This window comes from Phacochoerus africanus, chromosome 2 (assembly GCF_016906955.1).
Source record: "Phacochoerus africanus isolate WHEZ1 chromosome 2, ROS_Pafr_v1, whole genome shotgun sequence".
In the NCBI taxonomy this organism is placed as follows: domain Eukaryota; kingdom Metazoa; phylum Chordata; class Mammalia; order Artiodactyla; family Suidae; genus Phacochoerus; species Phacochoerus africanus.
In genome coordinates this window covers 239,789,751-239,814,171 of record NC_062545.1, presented here as the reverse complement: position 1 = coordinate 239,814,171, position 24,421 = coordinate 239,789,751, and the positions used below count along the sequence as shown (strand labels likewise).

General features: G+C 37.9%; 1 protein-coding gene across 4 annotated transcripts in view; it reads right to left on the bottom strand.

Moving 5' to 3' along the window:
• ZCCHC7 (zinc finger CCHC-type containing 7) overlaps nt 1–18,160 on the bottom strand; it is a 248,274-nt gene extending 230,114 nt beyond the window's left edge. For 2 of the 4 annotated variants that reach the window (XM_047767944.1, XM_047767947.1), the window contains exons 1-2: nt 18,028–18,160; nt 12,619–13,249 (exon numbers count right to left, since the gene is read on the bottom strand). In XM_047767944.1, the coding sequence (XP_047623900.1) occupies nt 12,619–13,228 (610 nt within the window). In that variant the 5' untranslated portion in view covers nt 13,229–13,249; nt 18,028–18,160. Of the gene's footprint in view, nt 1–12,618; nt 13,250–17,466; nt 18,000–18,023 lie in introns of those variants that run through there. The other 2 variants (XM_047767945.1, XM_047767946.1) reach the window with 2 other exon arrangements.
• Nucleotides 18,161–24,421: the final 6,261 nt, after the last annotated feature.

The following is a 24,421-nucleotide window of genomic DNA, read 5'->3' as shown; positions in this document are numbered from 1 at the left end:
AATAAGCATGTTTTGCAGGAATAAGCAAACTTTTAAACCTGGTCAAGTTAAAAATGTACATCTCCAATGAAATACGTATTCATATGTCTATCTGAATATATATACACCTTGGACAACAAAAACTGAATATAAAAAAAAAAAATCACATACCAGACTACAACTGATTTCCTCTGAATATTTTTTGAATGAATAAAAACATTTAAATTAAAAATTTATAACGGTATTATTTACTGCTAATTAGTATTTCTAGGATTTACTTAGTTCAACTGTAACATAACATTTTTATTCCAACAGTAGAGCAACCATGAATAGAAATTTTCGGGATTAATAATTTTCTATCAATTTCATGCATATAGCTAACATATCTTTTGAGCTTCTCAACGGCTCAAAAATTAAATTGCTACTGTTATTAAGAAAACAAAACCAAGAACAAAATTAGTTTTTCCCTGCTAGTCCCCATGGATCAAGTCCACACAATAATTCTTCCCAATATGCAAAAAACAAAAAATAAAACACAAATAGATGGGCTAAGGAAGAAAGATCAAAACAAAGAAACAAGTAAAAAAAAAAAAAATTCTCCTTTCCTTTAGCAATCAACAAAATAACAAAAAAGAAAAAGTGGAAAAGTCACCCAGAATATATGACCATGTAAGCATGGGCACTCTTGCAGAAAACCAAGTCTGCAACCCAAAGCCATGGGAAATTTAAATTAGAGCAAACGGCCACAATAGGCAGGGAAATCTGTATAGATAAAAACGGACTGCTGAGGTTGCAGGTATTTTACTAAAGATTTTTGAGATTTCCAAACTTTATTTTATAAACTAATAAATAATAACTGTATCCACATTTTACATAAAGAAAATTAAGTTTTCTCCCCTTAAATCAGAAAATACATATTTATGTGATATAGCTAAAAAAAGAGAAAGGATTCCCACTGCTTAATATTGAGATGCAGCAAATCAGAAATTTGATTTACAACTCGATCTCCTTCTACACTTAATGTTAAAGCAATTTAAAAAATTCAATGAAAGGAAGACAAGTCAGAAACGAGACCCTTCACTGCTGATGTTAACCTAAGTTGTGGCACAATCACGTAGCTCAACGCAACTCCTCTCTGAGTACCTATAAAGATCTGTATACCAAAGTTAGTTTAACTAACCAAAACGGCTTGAAAATTAGATAAGTGATACAACCATTACACTTCCTCTGTTAAATCTGATAATAAAGGAAATTTCCCAAACAAGAACCTCTCAAACAGAAGAATAAAGGGACCTACACAAAAACCAAAGCACTCATGGTATTAAGAACCAACTGAATATTCTACAACTCAAGACCTGATGGATTTTTACCAGGAACTTACCTTTCTAGACACATTAGGTTGAACACTGCAAACATTTTTAGGGAAGTATTTCATAGACATAAAAACCAATCACCCTAGATTAAAATAAGAATACATTTATAGCAATACTTAAGTTACATTTATTCTCCAACCAAATCTGTATAATTTTTAAAGCAAACCAAAAGAGGTAGAGTATACACAGGGTACAGAAGAGCAAAATACTAATTATTTGGGAGTGAGATGATTTTTCAACAAAATTTTATTGGCAATTAAAATCCTCCTTAAAGGTGGAAAGTCATGCTATTTCTAAATAAAAACCATTGACAAAGTTCATTTTTGTTTAAATCAAACAATTTAACAATTAAAAAAATGGCTAGTGCAATATAAAGAATTAAAAAATGAATGTGGTTGCATATCTTTTCTTTAAATAAAACCTCCTTTCTTCAGTTAAATTTGTGAATTTATAAAATGAATTCCTCTCACCTGGCTTTTCAAAGCATAATTTTCAAATTATTTTAACAATCTTATTTATCAGTCATAACCGATCTGTTCCTACATCTTTAGAATTTCTCATTAACTACAAATATGGAAAGAGGAGTACTGAAAAGTTTTCTAGAAATTGGGTATTTCCCTCCCTAGAGCAGATAATTCTGTTACAGGCACTACTGAGTTTCCAGGCAAAATGAAAAGTAACCTACGTACTTCAAGGGAACTGCCAATAAAACACTTTCTCTCAATGAGTAGCTCTAAACAGCCATCCTTTCATCTTGAATAATTATAAATTGACTATATATTTAGGTAAAAGCAGAAGAGGAGAGTACAAATTTCTCCCATTACAGAATTATGCTATCTTCCCCTAAAATATATTTGCAAAAGATGGGGATAAGATAGATGCTCTCACGTCCACCATTAACTAATTTTCAAAACTATGACAAAAGCTGAAATCCTAAGGTAAAAATATCACAGAAATAAAAGGTACACACATTTAGCAGACAAAGCCCATTTTAAATAATCCATTATTAGACTGCACTTATACTTGAATCCAGATCTGTACTACAAAAATAATTTTTATCCCCAGAATTACATCTCTATCCAGAGCTAATGCTATTAGACCAAGATTCAAAAACTAAAACAAGTAAAATCTATTCTTGTAGATTTTCTTAAGTATATTTATATAATTTTAAAAAATAATATAACCTGACACACTGTGGAAGCTCAATTAAAATATTTATTTGTTATCAGCAAAATCAATCATCCGTAACTCAGAATGCCAAAAACTTAACCATGACGTTAACTTTAATTTGTAACAAAACAAAGGCAAACAATGATTAAGAGATTAAAAACTTCTGGCTGAAAAACTTCCAGTAAGTCAACACTTTTACTTCATTAAGTGTTAACAACCAAGAAAAAGTTAGCAAGAGATTAGTAAATTACCCTAAAATTAAATACAAGTTTAGCAAAGTCTTAAAACAGGATCTACTTTTAGAGGCATGAATTATGTGGGTAGTCTTTACAAGGGAAAAACAAGTAAATGTCATTTCTGCACTTCTTTTGAAAAATGTTTGATGGTCTAAATATATGTAGTTCACATGAAATTTTACCTTCTGACCATGCTCTGTAAATTATACTTATCCTCTTAGATAAGCAATCTCTATATGCAATTATTTTTATAGCAAACAGCTGTAAGAAAATTATAAATGCTCCAAACATCAGAATTCAACTTCCTATGATGATTAGATAAGAATGAAAATGTTGCCATATAATTTTATGCTTCTCCATTCCAAAATATATATATGTGGACCTGTAGATACAATGACTAATATCTTAATAGCAACGAAACTAAGTCATTAGTTCAATAAACATAGACCATGTTATTTTATTATTTAGCAGTTTCTAATGAATTTAGTGTATCTTATATGAAAATCAAATCAGTTTCTAAAAGAATATGAAAAAAAAGCCAAGTTTAACTCTCTCCCAAGGGACTTATGACCGTTGAAAAGAAAAGCTACTATAAATAAATTTAGACTAAAAGTCATAAATTGACTTTGGAAGAATGCATACCTAAGTTGCTGATGATCAACAGTGAAATCACAGAAATTAGCAACATACAATATCGACATTCCAAAATGTTATTAAAATCCAACCCAAAGCTGCCTTAACATTTCTGGGATTTCTAATGAGATTTTCAGTCTGCTGAACAATAGCCATAAAAGGCTTTTAAACTTCACTCCATTCAGAAGTAAAGTTGAAATTGAACATTTTTATTTCTTCTCTCCCTATGACAACTTCACCATGGAACAGTGAATAACACAGCTCAAGTCATTATGCTAATTAGAAATTAAATAAAAAGATGCCCTGACAATAGTTAAGTGTAAGGTGACATGCTACAACTAGAGACACAGTTCAAAAGCAGCTTTAGGAATTGTGTAGCGCAGTCTTACAAAAGCTGAAAACATCAGGGAGGGAGCTCTTTGGTGCTCTGGGTCACCAGAACTCTAGCATGTGGCCATATTTCAATCATAAGGCAGAAGTTTAACTATCATCAATAAGAAGTGTATCAAACAGCAACCTATTCTTATAACCTATTAGGCCATAATATCACTTAAGAAACTATATTTACTGAAATTAAGCTGACTGGTTATCTGATGAATGCAGAAAGGGGGAAAATACTACCTTAAAGATGTGAGGAGTATTGAAAGGAAAGTATAATTTATTTATACTGTTATTTCCAAACTAACAGAATGTGTTCCTTTTCTATGTTAAGAGATGGTAAAGAAAAACACAGCTATGAGGAGCCAAGGTTATATTTCGAGAGATGCTCTGCCTTGAGTAAACTTGTAAAAAATACACATTTTAAAGAGCCGGTCATGTCCTTGGACTAACTTATAGCATCTGGTCCCTTTGAAAGAATTTTTTCTATCTGCCATAAAGTTGCATAAAATACTCAGTTTTGTTTTTCTTTTTTAATGAAAAGAAAAAGGCAACATATATGCAAGACAGGTAAAAAACACTGGGACAAAAATGACCAAGAAATCTTCAAACAGCATTCTGAACATATTCTGAACCTTTCTCATTTAGGCTGAGGTGGCTTCTAAAAGGACATGCTATTAAAATGTTTAATCATACTCAGCCACATATTAAACAATTAAACTTTAATAGTATCATATAATCGTAGGGTTTTCAGCTTTTATTCTTCCTTTGTACGTTTATACTGAACTTTATATCCTATCCACACTTCAAGACTCAGTTCAAAGGGCTACTCTTCAATTCAGTCTTAAACTTTGCCTACCCATAGTAATCTTTTTAAAAGTCTACTACATTCATCTGGAAATGATTATGTACATATCTTATATTTGTAGAAATGTATTTAACTCTGGTAATACAGAGAACTTTTCATACTGGCATGCATTTTAAGGTTTCCAAAGGTAGGGACAACGTAGCAATTCTTGAATCCCAACACCTTGATGGTTTAGCGGTCTGTACACTGTAAGCATCCAGCAAGTGCTGGATTAATTTTAAGACTTTGGATTTAGGTTGTAACTAGCAGATCTTAAAATGTCACCAAATCAAACAAAAATTTTTTAAATGAAGTGCCATACTAGAGACACACTGTTCAAAAGCAACTTGGGTTCACAAATCGGAGAACTTTTAATTAAAAAAAAAAAACAAGTGAAAGCTATATGCCCATGCCTGCCACAGTGATAATGAACTTATCTACAGTTATGAGGGTTTTTTTAAAATATTTTCCTATTACATTAACTTAGTCCTTCCATTGTCTCATTTTAGCTTATAACCTTAATGAAATAAAATTCATTATTATTTTGCCAATAAAGGTATTAAGTTACCCAAAGTCACTGCTAGTCAACTGCAGAGCTATAACAGACCTAGCAGTTCCACTAATTGAGAACCTATGTCTGTTACCTCATTTCAGAAGTAAACTTTAGACTGAGACTTAAGGGATGAGTAGGTATCAGCCAGGCAAGGTAGAAATTGATCCAGGCATATATAAAGACCCAGATCAAATAAAATACAACATATCTGAAAAACTGATATTCAAGTAGGTAACCCACTCTACTCAAATTTTAATTAGTTATCAAGTCCTGGTTGAGTGCCTAATAAATACCAGGGATTCAGCAAATGCTTCTAGATGAGTTCTTCATCCTCTGCAATTGTATCCAAAACTTTTCTGTGCATATTTTTTAGAGGTAAAAGGGACCTGACATAACAACAGTTAAAAGACTTATAGCACTAAGTTGTTAAAAGCCAAAATTTTACTTTAATTTCAAAAGCCATGATATTACTTTACTAAAGCCATAAATTCACTTCAACCTCATGTAGTACTATGTAAAAAAACACTACTCCATATGCAAAAGTAGAACTTCAATTAAATTCACCCAAGATTTGTTAGGTATCCACTATGTGCCAAATGTCAACAAAATTAAAAAGCAATGTGCCAAACCATACATACTGTAGGGGCAACACATTAATGTAATTCTACACCATAACTAGTTGAACTAAAGTTGAATAAGGTTTCTTCGACTTTTAAAAATGCTATGCTTTTCATTCTTCACAAGGTATTTTCTTTTTCAAATCTGAACCTATTTAATTTTTTACTAAATCTAAATCTGTCAAAAATTACTAAATGAGAAAGAAACAATAAGACCAGAAAAAGTATAAAGCATGCTTCTGTAGGGAACTTAAACTATCATACATTTGTTTAAAATTCATTTTAAAATTGTAACGAGTATATTACTTATCAACTATTTAGAATTGCTATTCATTCACTTCCCAAAAAGTACTTGTTACATGGCTAAGGTATCCAGCTCAGATTCAGTGTAGAAGACACAAAAATAGCCCATAATCCTGGAAATGAGAAATATCTTTATATTACTACTATGGACTGATCTCCAGGATATGTTAGCAGAAGAAAAAAAAAAGGGTAAAGTGTAGATATTATGCTACTGTTTATTTCAAGAAGGGAGAGGGAGGATTTCATAATATATACATATTTGCTTTTTTTGTTTTTAATGTAAAGACAAACCATGAATTTTCTCTTAACAGATACCCTAAGAGGAAGGATAGAAACAGCATGAAGACTGGACTGTAGGCTTCTCTGAATATTTTTTTACCTTGTCATGGTGATTTGAATTTGGAACCTTATAAACACTGTATATGATTATAAAACAAATTCAATTTTTAAAAGGTAATACTAAAAAAAATACCAAAAAATTTTAAAAATTAATATACGAAAAGCGAAATGAAACAAATGAGCCTACCTATGTATCTAGTTGATAGCACAACCACAGGGAGAGAAATCTGAATTTAATCAAGCCCCCAGATCTAACTACCAATTCACAGAAACTACAGGGGACAGTGGAATATATTAAACAATATCACCAAATTCAGACTAAGGAAGTTCTAGGAGACAAACAACCCAGTTAGCACAACAATTAAATTACAAGGAAGAAAAAAAACACAAAGTAGAAAGAGATAAAGGAGGAAACTATAGATTAAAGGACACCTAAATTTTCACCAAATTACAATGAATGAATCTGGTTCAAATAATCTGTAAGAAAAAGAATTAAGAGACAACCAGGGGAATCTGAAGGATGAGTGGTTATTTAGTGATAAAAGAATTAATGGTAACTTGTTTATGTGTGATGATATGATTATGTTTCTTTAATAGAATCTTTTTCTTTCAGAAATACACATTGAAATGTATGTATGTATATAAATGAATGAAATAATGATATTTGTGATTTGTTTCAAAATAATACAGAGGCATGGAGTTCTAGATGAGAAAAGATTGGTCATAAATTGATCTTTGTTGAAGCTGGTTTATGGAAGGAACACTGGGTCCATTATGACATTCTCATTTTTGTTTACTTTACATTTTCCATAATAAAAAATTAACAAAGATTTACCAACTACTTCTATAGTTAATAATATCCCTTCCCTATGTAGGAAAATAAATTGCTGATTATTCCTGTATAATTCCTATTGTCTCTTCCCATCATTTGGTTGTCTTACACAACAAACTTTCCCAAACTTGAGATCCCCCTCACAAATTAAAAAACATGCTGATTTCCTTTGGTGCATCTTTTCTTCAACCAAGAGATCTGCCCTTCTAATATATGAGAATTTCAAGTCACTCCTACTGGGGATAATAAACAAAAGAAAGTAAAGGGTGACAATTTTAAAAGAAGACAAATGATAGAGCAGGCATTGTTCACATAAAGCCTCAGGAAAGAGTAAAGAAACTGAAGGAAATGAAGACCAGACCTTAGAAATACACCCCTACATCCCTCAGTAGAGAGCTGAGAGCCACATTTAACAGGCACTGAAGGTCTATGTTTCAACATGGATTTATTATAAGCAGAGCCCTCATCCAAGGCTGCATGTACTGAGGAAGGCTAGGCTGAGACATCACCTAAGTGATTCCCAAGGCCTCCATGAAACCCAAGGAACCTCATCAACAACCTCACATCAGAAAAGTATCGAATATTAAGAGGAAGAACAGACAAGGAAAAAAAAAACGCCTCCCGGCTGGTTGTGTGTTACCTGACTGATTGTGCATTCTAATTGTGTACTAAGGCAAAACAAATGTTTAGACATCTCACTGCGACTGAAGTAGTGGGAAAGGGCCACACGCTTCCACAGAGCAAGAGTGGTGCTGCACTCATTACTACAAATTTAACAATAATAAATGGAAAATATGGATGTACTTATATAGTCCTTCAAAACTTCATGTACTACCTCAAATTCGACTGATCTTATTTTTTTATCAAGTGTTAAGTTTTCAAGCACATCTATCTCCAGGACTTTGAGAGACTTAATTCCCATGGTTAAGAAGAGATCTTCCATTAATTACTTAAGCTTCTTAGTATATTTCATCTCTTCAAAGAAACACCAAGCCACTTAGGCTGAAACTATGTCCTTTACCACTTTAAATCCCCTCTATGTATTCTACATAGAGTAGCTGCTCAATAAATGTTTGATCATTTAGCAATTGATGAGAAATAAAAATAATACATACGGCAAAGAATTACTCTAAATATTTTAAGACTTCTGAAGAAAAGATCTGCCCTCAAGGAGTTACTAATCTCTTATATATCTTACTGCTATTTCAAATGCCATGGTTTGGGGAAGGGTTGGGGAGCAGGGGTAACAGTACACAAAACCATTTTGTTTCTGTTTAACAATCGGCATCATTTCAAAGGTATGCCAGAATTTCCACAAACTTCCACTGACATGGAAAAATCTTTTCTCTAAAGACTATTATACAAACTGAACCAGATCTATCCACAGATCTATTTATGAATGGGATAATAATGATTAGAAAGTAATAACACACTCAAATAGTCATCAGTACTGAATATACTGCTTATTAACTGGAAAAAATAGGATTATGGCATTAGTAGATAAAGGAAATAAAATAGAGGATATACTTTTGAATATTTGTAAGAGTTTGTAAGAGTCAAGCAAGTTAATTCACAGAATTGTGGAATTTGTTTCAATTTGACTAGAACAAATAAATTCCAAGAGCAAAGAGTAGGGACAAATTTCAATATGGATAGTAGGAACATGCACTGAATGTTTGGGAATCAAGAATTATTCAGAATTACTCAGAGCTTAAATCAAATATTTTTATCAACCCTGCAGAAAAAAGTGATGTAAATTTTTACACTACACACGTTAAACTTTGAGAATATATACCTATAAGAATGAATCAGTTTCTTTAAAAATTGTAAATGGATGAAAAGATAAAAGGAAAATCTGATGGAAAAAAAAGGCATTCTAGAAAAACATAAGCAGTAACTATAAAAAACAAATTACTAGGAAAAAAATGCTAAGAAATAACAAAGAGTCTACCAGTAAATCAAATAAAAACATGCAACACGACAAGTCATCATAAAAACCACTGCAGTAAATTGGAACCTTTGCACATTACTGGTGGGAATGCATAATGATGCAGCCACTGTGGAAAAGTTTGGCAGTTCCTCAAAAAGTGGAAACCAGAAATACCAGTATTCCCATTCCTAGATTTTACCCCAAACAGGTATTCCAAGTATATACCTGTAGATGAATGTACACAGCAGAACTATTCACAATAGCTAAAAGATGGAAATGACACAACAGATGAATGGATAAACAAAATGTGTGTAAACACACACAAATGGAATATCATTCAGCTTTAAGAGAGCAATGAAATACTGATACATACTACAATATGCATAAGCCTCCAAAACATTACGCTAACTGAAAGAAGCTAGACACAAAAGATCACGTACTGGATGATTCTAGTAACATGAAATATCCAAAACAGATAAATCCATAGAGACAGAAAGCTTTTTTTTTTTGCTTTTTAATGGCAGCACCTGCAGCATATGGGAGTTTCCAGGCTAGGGGCCCAATAAGAGCTGCAGCTGCCAGCCTATGCCACAGCCACATGGGATCCAAGATAAGTAGGCAACCTACACCACGGCTCAGGGCAATGCCAGATCCTTAATCCACTGAGCTAAGGAGGGATCGAACCAGCATCCTCATGGATACTAGTCAGGTTCAAAACCTGCTGAGCCACAACGGGAACTCCCAGAAAGCATATTTACGATTGTCAGGGTCACAGGCAGGAGGGAATGAGGAATGACTGTTCAATGAGTACAGGATTTCCTTTGGAAGTGATGAAAATATTTTGGAACTGTAAAGAGGTGATGGTTCTACAACATTATGAATGCACTAAATGCCACTAAACTGAATCTTTAAAATAGTTTATGTTCATTTCACCTCAGTAAAAATAAATACCATGAACACAAATACTGCCCCCTCAAATGTAGCTCAAGAAGAGCCATGCTTCATATTATCTGCTTATAAAATACTAAAAGTGTTTTCCAGAGATTTCTCTACATATCTGATTACCAACTTTCTTTTCTTCATTCCTAAAAGACAGACCAGACCAAACCCATCATTCCCTTTCCTCTAGAGTCTTCACTTCCATACGGCTCGGCTATCCTTTACCCTTTCCTCACCACTGCTCATCAATCCCTCTCAATTCGCCCTTAGAAACCCCAGTTCTATTGTGAGTTACCATACAGTTACCCTGCTCCTCTTTCTGTAGAAATATAAGCTTTCTTTCCAATTTATCAAGATTTTCAGTATGTAATAAATAAGATACCGATATGGAAATATTCAGCACAGTGGACAGGGAGAACCTAAATTCAAGAAAAGTGGTTGATCATCAAGAACACAAGTACTTAATGAAACTAGGTGTCAAGTTAGGGGAAGACAATCTAGAGAGAGAGGCTAAAAGCTTGTTTTGACCTTCTGTAATGTTATGCCTAACCCTGGATTATCTCATTTCTGTCATCTTTGCCCCACATGTTACTAGAAAAAGTTATGAAAAAGTGAGTTCATTAAGTTCATGTTGTTTCAGTTTTGATTGACAACTACTTCTAAGCAATCCTTGTATATTCTTATTGTTGATTTCTTAGCACAATGATTTGCACCCTGTGAACTTCGGATTCCTGGGGAGCTGCAGAATCAGTTATCGCAACAGGTAGCCAGAAGCATGCATTATTTAAGGCCACATATGTGGGAAACAGGCCTTATATAATATTTTTAAAATGTGCAAACAATGTTGTGGTTAATAAAATACAAAGTCGTGTATGAGCGTACTGAATAGCTTTTTGCTAATATGCAATTTCTCAATTAACAAATACTAAAAACATAACTATAGTCATGCGGGGGGTCCACACATTGTTTTGAAGTTAAGAAGGCTGTCATCTTCAAAAGACGGCGACCATTGCCTCGAGTACTCCCCATAGACCTAAACATCCTCCCCACACTCTCAGCCTCTAAGTATCCCCTGCCCATTTCCAGACCCACTACCACTTTCATTTTGCCAAGAAAATCAAACACATCCTCATATATTCCCTCATCCACCTGAATCCATCTGAATTCTTTCTTCTTTACCTCTATAAATGTTTGGTAATTTAACATTAAATGTCTCTTCCTTTTTAATACTAAATCAGACATGTTTACTTGATCCCACCCCAATCAATCCTCAATCATCCCTCAATCCTTCTTCAAAAGATTCCCCTAAAACATTATCAAAATCTCTTATTCAGACAAAATTTTACTTGATTGTGTAATATGTCCTAGCTACTATGCTATTTTCTTCCTTTTGCTATCAAATTCTCAGAGCTACTACAGCCTAAGCCAGAACACCGGTCATGTAAATAAGAGTCTGTTGAAATAGCCAACCCATTTCTTCAGGTACCATGGCTGCTTTCCTACAATAAAGGAAGGTAGTTAGGAGATCCTATGGCCTGGAAACCAAAAATATTTCCTATCTGGCTCCTTAAAAAAAAAAAAAAAGGGGGCTGTCAATCTCTGGGCTCCAAACCATGAACTATATTCAATATTATCATCTACTCTGAGGACAAGAGGGTGCCATTGAAGGTTTTGGAGCAGCAGTAAAGTACATTTAGTACTTTAGAAATGAGTAAAGTACTGCGCAAAGGGCACTTCAAGAATACCAATTTAACAACAGTGTACAGGGAACATACAAAAGAAAATCATTTAGGAAAATACTGCAAGACACTACACACAGAGCAAAAAGGGAAAGAAATGAAAGGGTTTTTTAAAAGGATAAGCATCAACACTAAATGACTACATATGACAGAGGAGACAAAACTAACAGCAAAATTTCAATTCTCAATGATGTGGCTCTCAGAACTTAGTTTCCTATCTTACCAATTGTTCTTCACAGTTTCCTATCTTACTGATTGTGGAGCTCCTAAACATCTTAATACTATTTCCATATCTTCTGTATACCAGGCATTCCCCATGCTTGCTATATGGTACTTCCTGGGTAGGCAAATCACTTAGGAAGAGGCAGAACCAACAAAGTTGGCCAAATGAGTGCACAGGGCCACTGTCAGAGATGGATGGAGTACTCACCTGTGGTACCAAGCAGAGGGGGGGGGGAACTAAGATTTCACGTTCAGAACTGGCTCTAGCCAAACAGCAAGAAGCAGTTATGAATCTGCTTACAGTAGAAGCAGAGTGTCTCTGATATTGTGATAGACTCTTTCTGATGTTCAGACAGACCACCATTAAAGAAGCCATTGGTGAGACAGTCTCATGAGAAACAAGCCAAAAAACACGACCAAAAGGTGAAGAATTAAATGGAGCAGACCCTATTGGTCTTTTGTCTAGAAAAAGCAGCCTTCCTTATGAAAGACGATACTACTTTTCAAAATGGCCAATATGATACTAACCTTCATTAAGAGACTTTTCACATCCCACAAGATTGAGAAGGATATCATCATCTTTATCATCAACTTCGCATCCCAGCAGCATCCAACTTTCCACGTTATCACTTTCTGAAATGGTGCTCTCTTCCTCTTCACTTGAACTGACCTCTATAATCATGACTTCTTGGACTGCACCCGATCTCTCTCCAGGTTGAGGCTTCTCAACATCCCTCTTGCATTTCTGATCTGCCAGCTCATTAGAATGAAGAGAAGCAGGAGGACCTTGGGTCTTTTCTTTTGCCTGGTCTCTAAAATTCTTTCTTTTACATTTATAAATACTATCTTCATCAGACAGAGTGATGACCTCTGACCCATCTGATAGCTGGATGACCTCACTATCTGAAAGGATAATTAAGTTCTTCTGATTTGGTTTACTACCAAATGATTCAGAATTCCCAGAGTTATTCTCTTCATGTTCCTCCTCCCTGATGACATTATCAAGATCTTGGGCATAATGAACTTGACTGTAGAGCTGAAATTCCACCTCACTATCGACACTTAGTTCACTAGATGACTCTTCACGATAAAGGTCATCTTCATATGCTTCTATAGTTTCATAACCACCAAACATCATGGAAGGTCAGTAATCTCGAGGCTGTAAAATAGAAAGTCATACAAAGAATATATTTTAACAGGTCAGATCATGCCTGTTTAGTACATAACAAATCACCTCTTAGAGCTAACTTCTGTGAAGGCCATCACTTATTGATGCTCAATGACAAATTAAAATATTTTTCCTAGAGGAATATCATTTTTTAAGAATTTGTAATTGTTATGACCACTCTAATAATGCCCACCTCTCCCAAATGACAATCACTACCAACAAACGGAGTTATAGTTACTAATGGAAAGGTCACAAGTATGTCAGAAAGGAAAAACAAGTTCCCACTCTTTCAGACACCACTTTTTCTCCAAAATGTTAAAAAAAAACAAAAACAAAAACAAAAAAACACACAAAAATATTTTAGGTCATTCTCACTACTATTCCATCCATTCTTCATCTTTTCCCTGGTTCTGGTTCTGTATCTCATCTTTTCAGATACATTCTCCCACCTCACATGCACTCCCACATGGTTGAGGAATATCACCTCAATTATGACTAAAATTCACAAAAGGACACAATGATCATATTTACTGTTTGGGTGAGTATTTTTATTCCCAATCAAAAAATGAATCTCATGGCCTTCTGATCTCTGACCCAAAGGAACATAAAAATATTGGATAAACCTAGTTTATTTCTCTGTTAGCTATAAAGATGTGTATGAAATACAAACTAAAGACTTAAAACTGAGGTAAAATTCAGCTTCAAGAGCACTTTACTTTCCTACTGTGAGCCTATTAAATCCTGCTCATCGTTCAACACAGTTTAAATATCACTTCCTCAGGGAAGCTCTCCTTGACCCACCAAACTAAACTGTCAACTCTTTATAGGTTTCCACAGCACTTTACATTTCAAAACATTCACACTTCTAATTACTAATGCAACGTAAACCTCCCACAAGCACAGATCACATATCCCAGGAGGGAAAGAACTATATGCGCTTTGTTAAACAATGGATCCCCAAAGTTGAACAGAGTAACTGGCATTTAGCAGGGCCTCTATTAATGTCTGCTGAATTAATGAATGAATAAATAAATGGATAATATCATCAAGCATTTGTTCTTCAGCTCTAATAAATCTAATGTCCCTAAAATATGAAAATTATGAGGTGAATATCATAGTTGTCTCCAACTATTCCAAATATTCTCATATCATCAACCAAAAATCTACACAGATGTTTCAATTAGGTACTAACAGAATACTGATCAAAATGAAAGCTCTGGAAAAGGGACAAAAACCTCATTTTTGTCAAAAAAAAAAATCAGGGACAGTCTGGAGAACAACAACAATGACAATTTATTCTTTCTACTCTACTATTTAGATAGACTAAATTTAGGAAGACTAAATTACCAATTGTCTGCCCCAAATGTCAGGGTACTTTTAATGATAGAACCTGCTGATTCCAAGAGTCAAATGAATAAGAGCCAAAAATATACTACGCTCATGCTGGAGTTTCCTGTTTTATAAAAATAAAGAAACCAAACTTTGTTGTACACTTTAAACTTATACATGTTATATGTCACTTATGTCTCAATAAAGCTTGGGGAAAAAATGATTTAAGTTCTGAATTAACAATACTGTATTGTATATTTGAAATCTGCGAAGAGACTAAATCTTAAATGTTCTAACCACATACACACACACACACACACACACACACACAGAGGTAAAGATGGGAGGTAATGGATGTGTTAACTAACCTTAAAGCAGTAATCATTTCAAAATATATACATGTAACAAATCATCATGTGTTAAACACCTTAAATTTACACAATGCTATGTGTCAATTATATCTGGGGAGGGGGGAGCCAACTACAAATGCCTTTTTTTCCTTCAGAAAGGTACAACAGACCTGTTCCCTTCTTGCACTGTCCTTTAGCAACAGCTATGCTGTTGTTGTGACACAAGTTGAATGTGGCTGTCTGAATAATAATGCTCATAGCATTTATCAGTTTATATTGAAATGTTAGCCTCAGAGAAATTCAAATAAAAGACGAATCCGTTCTTTTTTATTTAGTAGGTAAATTAATTCTAAAAGAAGTCAAAGGAATTATGCTTCCTTCAAAATCCTCAGTGGATCCATCCTGAGGATCCAGTGTGGACTTAAGATAAAACATAATTCCGGTGCAGCAGAGAAAAAATTAAAGAGCTAAATTACAGAGTTACAAATTTGTACTACTCTTGGAGCCATCCCAAAGGAAAGGGATTAAGAATAGAGCCATAGGCGCACCTGTGAATGTATGCCAAAAATAAACTACAGAAATAAAATAAAAACAGACTTCCTTGGGTCTAAGGGTTTATCTCTTTCCCTGAAATGTAGAAAAATGAATTTAACAATTTAGCCCCTATGGCCTTTAAGAGGATTTTGTACCTTCTGTACTTGAAAATTGTGCTCAGCATAACTTGCTCTTCTATTTATTTGGCTTATGTATGCCAGAGTTAAGGCTTGCCTGAGGCTGTTCTGGTTTGTGTTACTACTTTAATTGCATTCAAACGCATTTAATTTACTTTTTTTAATGTATACTCAGAAGACAAATATGAAAATATATATGTATATAACTCTCTTGATTCAGAAGGACTTCTCAGCTTTTTGATCATTGTACACAATTATCAAGCATACTTAACTAGTTAACATAAAGTCTCTATGAGAGTCTCAAAATTTTAAATCTGGAAGAGGCCTTTCCGATCATCACCTACAGTCTTCTCAACTTACATAGAAGGAAACTGAGCTCTAAAAAAGATAGGGAGGCTTATCCAAAGTTGTAGTCAGCTAAAACTGACTCACATTTCCCTGACTCTCAGCCAAGTGTTCACTAAGATTAAAAAAAAAAAATCAACAATTTCAAATAAAGATTTAAAAGAAAACCTTCCTTCAAAGCTATATTTGCACTGGTTCTAAGACGTAAATTAACCTCACAATATCCATTTTACTTGCCTATGGAGTTTAAAAACTATGAAAGAATTTTAACTGGAAAGAAAAGCATACATTTGAATTTGTCAGTTTACCATCCAGGAGCCTCCCAAGTTGGTACTCAAAGACTATGGCAATGCCATGACCAAAAAAAGATGGCCCTTATATAAGAACTTAAAATATCAATCTGGGAAAAAAAACTTCTCTAAGGAATTAAAATGGTTTAACAAATATGAAACAGCTATAAAGAATAACTGTAAAGGCTCTCACCATGCAAAAGTGGGAACAATATTCATTCACTCAACTTTTTTAATCCAGACAATTTAAGATTTATTTAAGCTCTCAGATTTTACTATACAAACTTTAAAGCCAGTATTTCTGCTCTCACAGTCTACCAACTGATCATTCCAGACCTTTCGCTTTTATTTCTCTTGAAAGAAGTTTAAGCTTAAATGTCTCCTTTTGATGAGATAGTTATCCATCTCAAAGTGATTTAAATCAAACTCACAGCTTGATTTTCAGTCCAGTTTTCATTAGAACATGATTAAAAGACTAAGTTTTATTTCAACTTAAAATTTCTGATTCACTCTTAGTGAGCTATTCTGACAGTGAGATCTGAAACACTACTGACTTGTGTTAAAACTTCTGTCCACTCTTCAAATATGACTTTCGCTTTGAGGTAAATCTAACGGGATAGAGAATCCAAATGTGACAAACAATAGGCACACACTCACACAAACACAGTCAGACAGATACAAGATTTTTGTGGGAGAAAATAATGCTAAATTTATTCAGAAAAAATCCAGCTGTTTCTGACATAAAGTCTTCATAGGATAACTAATCCTATCTCAAAACACTTACTTCATCTTTTCCACAGGCCCCTTTTCCTTTTGCTGCAGTCTCTTACCCTTGGAGCTATTTTACAATCCTCACTTCCACTTCTTCCTTAGTTCATTCCCCACCCCCAGATTCTCCTGAAAACGATAGTGCACTGTGCTCAAAAGCACAAAACTGAAAATATACACACAAGCTAAATATTCAAAACACAGAGTCAATAGTTTTGGAATGGAGCTCTAAGTCATTCAATTGAACGCTCTCATTTTATACAGACAGAAACGGGATCTAAGAAGCTTATTTATTCAAAGAGCCTAAAAGATCTCCTAATTCAACCCTGCAACCTGAAAAAAAGGTAAATTCAACCTCAAGAGAAGACTTCTAGAGTCATCAGCGTGAGTCGGTAGTGGAGTCGCGGCTGTAACTCGGCCTGCTCTCACTCAGCCAGTTTCCCTACTACACATACCCGCAGCTGTTAGAGCTGAAGTTAACTGCTGGTTCCCTGGATGTAAGGGATAAAAGGAATCAAGGAACAAGTCTCCTTGTTTTACATGGGGGAAGAGGGCCATCTGCCCAAATTTTTCTGGCCCCCAGAGCTGCTGCTTCTGACAGCTGAGGCTGGAGTTGGCCCAGGACTGTTGGATCCTCAAGGGCCGAGCTCCCTTCGGATTTAAATGACTGACCGGCTTCCCTAAAAGACAGGGGACTCTCAGAGGGTAGTGGGGGTAAAGCAGGCAGTAACACCATCCCCATCGAGGCCATGGGCGCCCAAGCTCTTTCTGAACCACAGTCTCAGGCCTTGGAGGGAGGAGAAGCAGACACCTCAGCCAGTCAGCTGAGTCGCGTGGGACAGAGCTCGACTGAGAGGCCACGAGCGGAGCCGGGTACCGCCACAAGTAAGGGACAGGCGGGAGACGCGGAGGCCAGCGAGGGGACACGCGCTAGTTCCACGGCTCTGCGGGCGAGGCGGAGGGCAGGCAGGGGTCCCCGGCCCGTGGACGGCTCGGGGTCCGTCACACATACTCACTGCCGCGGCTGCGACCAGGAAGCACCAACCAGGAACCAAAACGCGTAAAGGGACGGGGAGGGGCGAGGACAGATGAGGTAAGGAAACCGCGTCCGCGCCGACCCGGGAGGAGGGAAGGCACTTCCGGGGACAACACTTCTCCCAGGAGTTGTCTTCCGTCCCCGCCCACCCTGCGGGCCTTCTTGCGCATGCGTAACAACTATAAACTCCCCCTTCCCTTCCCGGCTGATAGTCTTTTCGGTTTGCCTTTCTTGCTCTGCTCCTTCCCCGCCACGACTTCTTTCAGAAGTGTCTAGGCTGCACCTGTAATAGGGAAACACCTTGTTTGAATGACTTGCACGGAAAAAATGCTGCTTACCGAGCCAAACCGGAGAAGGCTAGCGCCTTTTTGTGGCTGCGAGAAAAACTACGTCTCCCATGATGCTCCGGGGCGGGGTTTAGCTTGGGCTCCGCCTCCTCCCTGACCTGGGGGAGGAGGAGACACCTTCCTTATGCCACGTGGCACAGGAGCCACGAGACCCAGGTAAGGGCTAAGGGGCAGGTGCGGCAGGCGGCATGGCTGGAGGACGTAGAGAACCTCAGCAAGGGAGAAGCCTCTTTGAGAAAGGCTGCCTTCTAGATACTTCTTTCTTGAGCTAGGTGACCTTAAGCAGGTCACTTACATCTCAAGGTTGAAGTTGAACCTAGTTTACGCTGGGGCGCTTCCGCCTCTTATTTTTCCTAGAATACAAGGCAACAGATTTAAGTCTTTGTGCACCTTGAAAAGCTGCACTCATGCTAAACACTGAAGTCAATACTGGTCCCTTGGAAACCTCTAGAGGCTACAGATTGTGCTGGGAGCCTCTGGCTTGGTTTCTCTTCTCACACCATATTTTAATAACTGTACAACTTTACAAATAAGGAAATATTTTATTAATTCGTGGGCCCTTGGCAACAGTCTTGAGTTTTAAGATGGGGGCAGGGGGGGTTGGCCACACCCATGGGATGCAAAAGTTCCCAGCCAGGTATCAAACCCTAGCCACAGCCATGATAATGCTGGATCCTTAACTACAAGCCCACCAGAGAACTCTGACAACAGTCTTGAAAGATAAGCTTGACATTGATTTTTTTTGTGTGTGGCAGCACCCGTGGCACATGGAAGGTCCCAGGTCAGCAATCCAATCCGAGCCACAGCTGCAGCAATGCACAAATTCATAACCCAGTGCACCAGGCCTGGGGTCAAACCCTAGCCTCACCAAAAACCCTAGCCACCTCAGAGACAAGGCTAGATCCTTAACACTATGCACCACATCAGGAACTCTAACGACTTTTTTTTTTTTTTGTCTTTTTGCTTCTTCTTGAGCTGCTCCCACTGCATATGGAGGTTCCCAGGCTAGGGTTTCAAACGGAGCCGCAGCCACCGGCCTATGCCAGAGCCACAGCAACGAGCCGCGTCTGCAACCCACACCACAGCTCACGGCAACGCTGGATCCTTAACCCACCGAGCAAGGCTAGGGAACGAACCCGCAACCTCATGGTTCCTAGTCAGATTCGTTAACCACTGCGCTACAACAGGAACTCCTCTAATGATTATTTTTGCCAACATTTATTGAATGTCTGTTAAGAGCTAGGCAGTCCTATCAGTTTGTGGATGTAGTGGTAAATTTTTAAAGTCTCTGGTCTCATAGATCTAGAGTCTACCTGGGAAAGCAGAATGCAGGTGATTTGCGTATAGTTTAAGAGTTTGACTGGGAAATTAGAAATTTTAGTTAACATAGTAAGTTCTAGGAAGGAAGACAGGGCACAGTGAAATGGTAAAATTGGAGGACCAATGGTAAAATTTTGCAGAGGAAGAAATAGGCTAAGAAATGAGCCACAGAAATTACTAGATTGTTAGGTTATATGTATTATGTACAACAAATGTTACCTTTAAAATATATATTACGTGGGAGTTCCCATTGTGGCTCAGTGGAAACAAACCCCACTAGTATCCATGAGGACATAGATTTGATCCCTGGCCTCACTCAGTGGGTTAAGGATCTGCCGTTGCCATGAGCTGTGATATAGGTCACAAACAAGGCTCTGATCCTGAGTTGCTGTGGGTGTGGTGTAGGCCAGCAGCTGTAGCTCTCTTTCGAACCCTAGCCTGGAAACTTCCATCTGTTGTGGGTACAGCACTAAAAAGACAAAAAAAAAATTTAAAAAAATAGTATATTGTGGAGTTCCCTGTGGTGCAGTGGGTTAAAGATTCAGCATTGTCACTGCAGCAGCTCAGGTAGCTGCTGTGATGTGGGTTTGATCCCTGGCCCGGGAATTTCCACATGCTGTGGGCTCAGCCAAACAACAACAACAATAATAATATATTGAGCTTTTATCAAATGCCAAGCTTACTCCTGTAAGTGTACTATATGTAAACTTAAATTTTAACAAAACTTTGAGGTTGAGAATTTTTAAAAAGGGAAGTAGATTCAGAGGTTAAGTAGCTCGCCTAAGGCCACACGTGTAAGAAATTCTAATTCCGTGCCCAGCCCTCCCACTATTACTCCTGCATTCAACAAAGATTTACTAGTTCCTGTGCTTAAATGCTTTGGTCACCTCCAACAGATTATGTCATAAAACCAAGAGTCCTTTGGATAGCATAAGGAACACTTCATAAGCTGACATCTGCCTACCTGTTCATCACCATGCTGAATGCTGAGCAGTTGCCCCAACACACTATGCTCTATCATATCTGTGCCTTTACAGAGGGCATTCCTGTTGCCGGTAAAGTTCTTCTCCCTGTCCTTCACCCTACCCTGCTCAAGCCCAGGTCATCAGCGAAACCTTCCAACTCAGCCAGACAGAAAAAGCGTTCTTTCCCCTGAGCTCCCCTACAATTTGGACAAACTTCCATCAAGGCAATTACATTGTGTTTGACTCAGCTGGATTGTGGACTCCCTGAAGGAAAAAGCTTTGACATTTTGTCTTTTGTTTTTTTGGGGGTGGTGGTGCACGTGCCAATAGCATGCAAAAGTTCCAGAGCCAGAGGTCGAACCCACACTACAGCAGCAACCTGAGCCACAGCTGAGCAGTGACAATCCCAGGTCCTTAACCCACTGAGCCACAGGGAACTCTGACATTTTGTCTCTGTATCTTCTTCAGCTAACATAGTGTTTGGCAGACAGCAAGCACTCAATAAAGTTGTTAAAGAAAGGAAGGACAGCTAATTCCCTGAGGCTCTAGGAAACCAGAACCAAACGTGGATCCACCTTCTGTCAGTTCAGTAGGAAACCATGACATGACCCGAAATAACCAGAATGCAGTGTGGTGCTCCATGATACTAAGATGGCATAAGGAGCTGCAGGGGTCCAAGGATACAGAGATTTCTGACTAAGGAGGATGCTATGAGTAAATATACATGCACACACCCTGCCTTTACATGGTGTGTTCTCATTTATTTTTATTTTTTATTTTTTATTTTTTGTCTTTTTGCTATTTCTTGGGCCACTCCAATGGCATATGGAGGTTCCCAGGCTAGGGGTCGAATCGGAGCTGTAACCACCGGACTACACCACAGCCACAGCAATGCAGGATCCGAGCCGCATCTGCAACCTACACCACAGATCACAGCGACACCAGATCGTTAACCCACTGAGCAAGGGCAGGGATCAAACCCGCAACCTCATGGTTCCTAGTCGGATTCGTTAACCACTGCGACATGACGGGAACTCTAGTGTGGTCTCATTTAAATGGCTTTTAGAATTCATGAGATTAAATCTATTGCAATGGGGAAACTGAAGCTAGTAAGGGAAGAGACTTGCCAAGAGTCACCTAGCAGAGGCAGAATGTGTAGGTAATCCAGGTGTCTGAGTCTCTCCCCAAGACAGACAGACAGACAGACACACACACACACACACACACACACACACACACACACACGTCTCTGAGTCTCCCCCCTACCCCCCGCCCCAACAGTATTTCTCTTCCTGCCTTATGCTGTCTCTGGTCCACACCTCTTGAGATTACATGTGGAGGCATGCACAAGGCTCCAGGGGCCTCTCTTACAGAGAATGTTCTGTCAACATCCATTCATGATCAAGACCCTCGCCAAAGTGGGTATAGAGGGAACATTCCTGAAGATAATCAAAACCATTTATGATAAACCCACAGCAAATATAATACTCAATGGGGAAAAACTGAAAGCCTTCTCACTCAAATCTGGAGCAAGACAGGGATGCCCACTCTCACCACTGCTCTTCAACATAGTTTTGGAAGTCCTAGCCACAGCAATTAGACAAACAAAAGAAATAAAAGGCATCCATATAGGAAGAGAAGAGATAAAACTGTCACTGTATGCAGATGACATGATACTATACATAGAAAACCCTAAGGACTCAACCCCAAAACTCCTTGAACTGATTCATAAATTCAGCAAAGTAGCAGGATATAAGATGAACATTCAGAAGTCAGTTGCATTTCTCTATACCAGCAATGAAACATTAGAAAAGGAATACAAAAATACGATACCTTTTAAAATTGCACCTCACAAAATCAAATACCTCGGAATACACCTGACCAAGGAGGTAAAGGACCTATATGCCAAGAACTATAAAACTTTAATCAAAGAAATCAAAGAAGATGTAAAGAAATGGAAAGATATTCCATGTTCCTGGATTGGGAAAATCAATATTGTAAAAATGGCCATACTACCCAAAGCAATCTACAGATTCAATGCAATCCCTATCAAATTACCCATGACATTTTTCACAGAACTAGAACAAACAATCCAAACATTTATATGGAACCACAAAAGACCCAGAATCGCCAAAGCAATCCTGAGAAACAAAAACCAAGCAGGAGGCATAACTCTCCCAGACTTCAAGAAATACTACAAAGCCACAGTCATCAAAACAGTGTGGTACTGGGATCAAAACAGACAGACCAATGGAACAGAACAGAGAATGTTCTAAAGAGTCCATTTATTTGAGAAAGGAAGCACCTGCTTTCCCCAGGGCAGTGGCAGTACTACATTAACAGTGAGCAGCTGAGCCAGGATGAAGCAGAACTTGCTGCAAAGGACAGGCAAGATGGAGGCCATAGTGTAGCAGGATCTGGCAAAGTGACTCATCCTTATCTTTCCATTGCTCCTTCCTTTCTTTTGTTCAGTTTGGTGTATTAGTAGTACCTAGAACCTCTGAGAACTAACTAATCATTTTACCAGTTGCCTTTCCATTACTATTCATTCACTGAAAGCCTATGTAACATCTCCTTGCTAGCCATGTTGGGTATATTGTCTCTGAGATACGTTGTAAGGGACTGTTACTCCATTTCACTAGTGTGGAAATTGCAGCCTGGTGAGGTCATGTGACTGGCTCTAAATCATGATGCTGAGATTCAAACTCGAGGCTTGTCTGAATCCAAAACCTATGCTCTTTTCTATGCCCAAAGCTGCCTTTCAAAACAGAGCTCCTTAAGGGTGGAAACCATGATGAGCCTGCTCCTGTCTCTCCAGTGCTTATCCCAACAGGGAGGAGGTGGCAGGCTCACAGAGATCGCTTGGGCAATGAGTGGGTTCAGCATGGAATGTTTGCCAAATGACAGGCTGGGTGCAGTATGAACAGTGTTATGCGTCCGTGGTGAAGGAGGGAGAAGCTGGCTGCTTAGGGGAAACGGAGGCACCTCCGTCGGCAGAGGGGAAAGCCAAGTAAGTGAGGCTTTGCCGTCATGACAGTGTCTCCCAGTGGCCCATCCAGGTGACCATCTGTGCCAAGGGCAAGCACCGCACCCGCCGCCTGAAGGCGCCCTGAGACAACACACCCCTGCGCATGCTCATCATCCCCTTCCTGCTCTGAATGGTTCCCCGTCCCCCCCCACACTCCCGCCCAGGCTCAGCCAAGCCAGATGGTTAAACAACAGTCCAGTCTAACTGCAAAGAACACCAGCAGGCAATTCACAGAAGAAATCCAAAAGGCTGTGAACTAGGTGTGCAACATCACTCATGATCAAAAGAATGAAAATGACCTTATATACTGTAGGGGGAAATACAAATTGGAAGAGCCTTTTAGGGGAGCTAGTTGGCAATTTCCATCAAAACTGTGAGTGAGATATGTAGGTGCAAAGATTGTGATGGCTAGTAAAAGGAAACAACATATTCATCAATAAAGTATGAAATCATGAAGGATACAGCTATACTATTTTTTATACTTTTTTTTTAAACTGCTACTTTTAAAGGAATGAGAGTTCCTGTCGTGACTCAGTGGTTATCGAATCCGACTAGGAACCATGAGGTTGCAGGTTCAATCCCTGGCCTCGTTCAGTGGGTTAAGGATCTGGCGTTGCCGTGAGCTGGGGTGTAGGTCACAGATGTGGCTTGGATCCCGCGTTGCTGTGGCTCTGGCTTAAGCCGGCGGCTACAGCTCCGATTAGACTCCTAGCT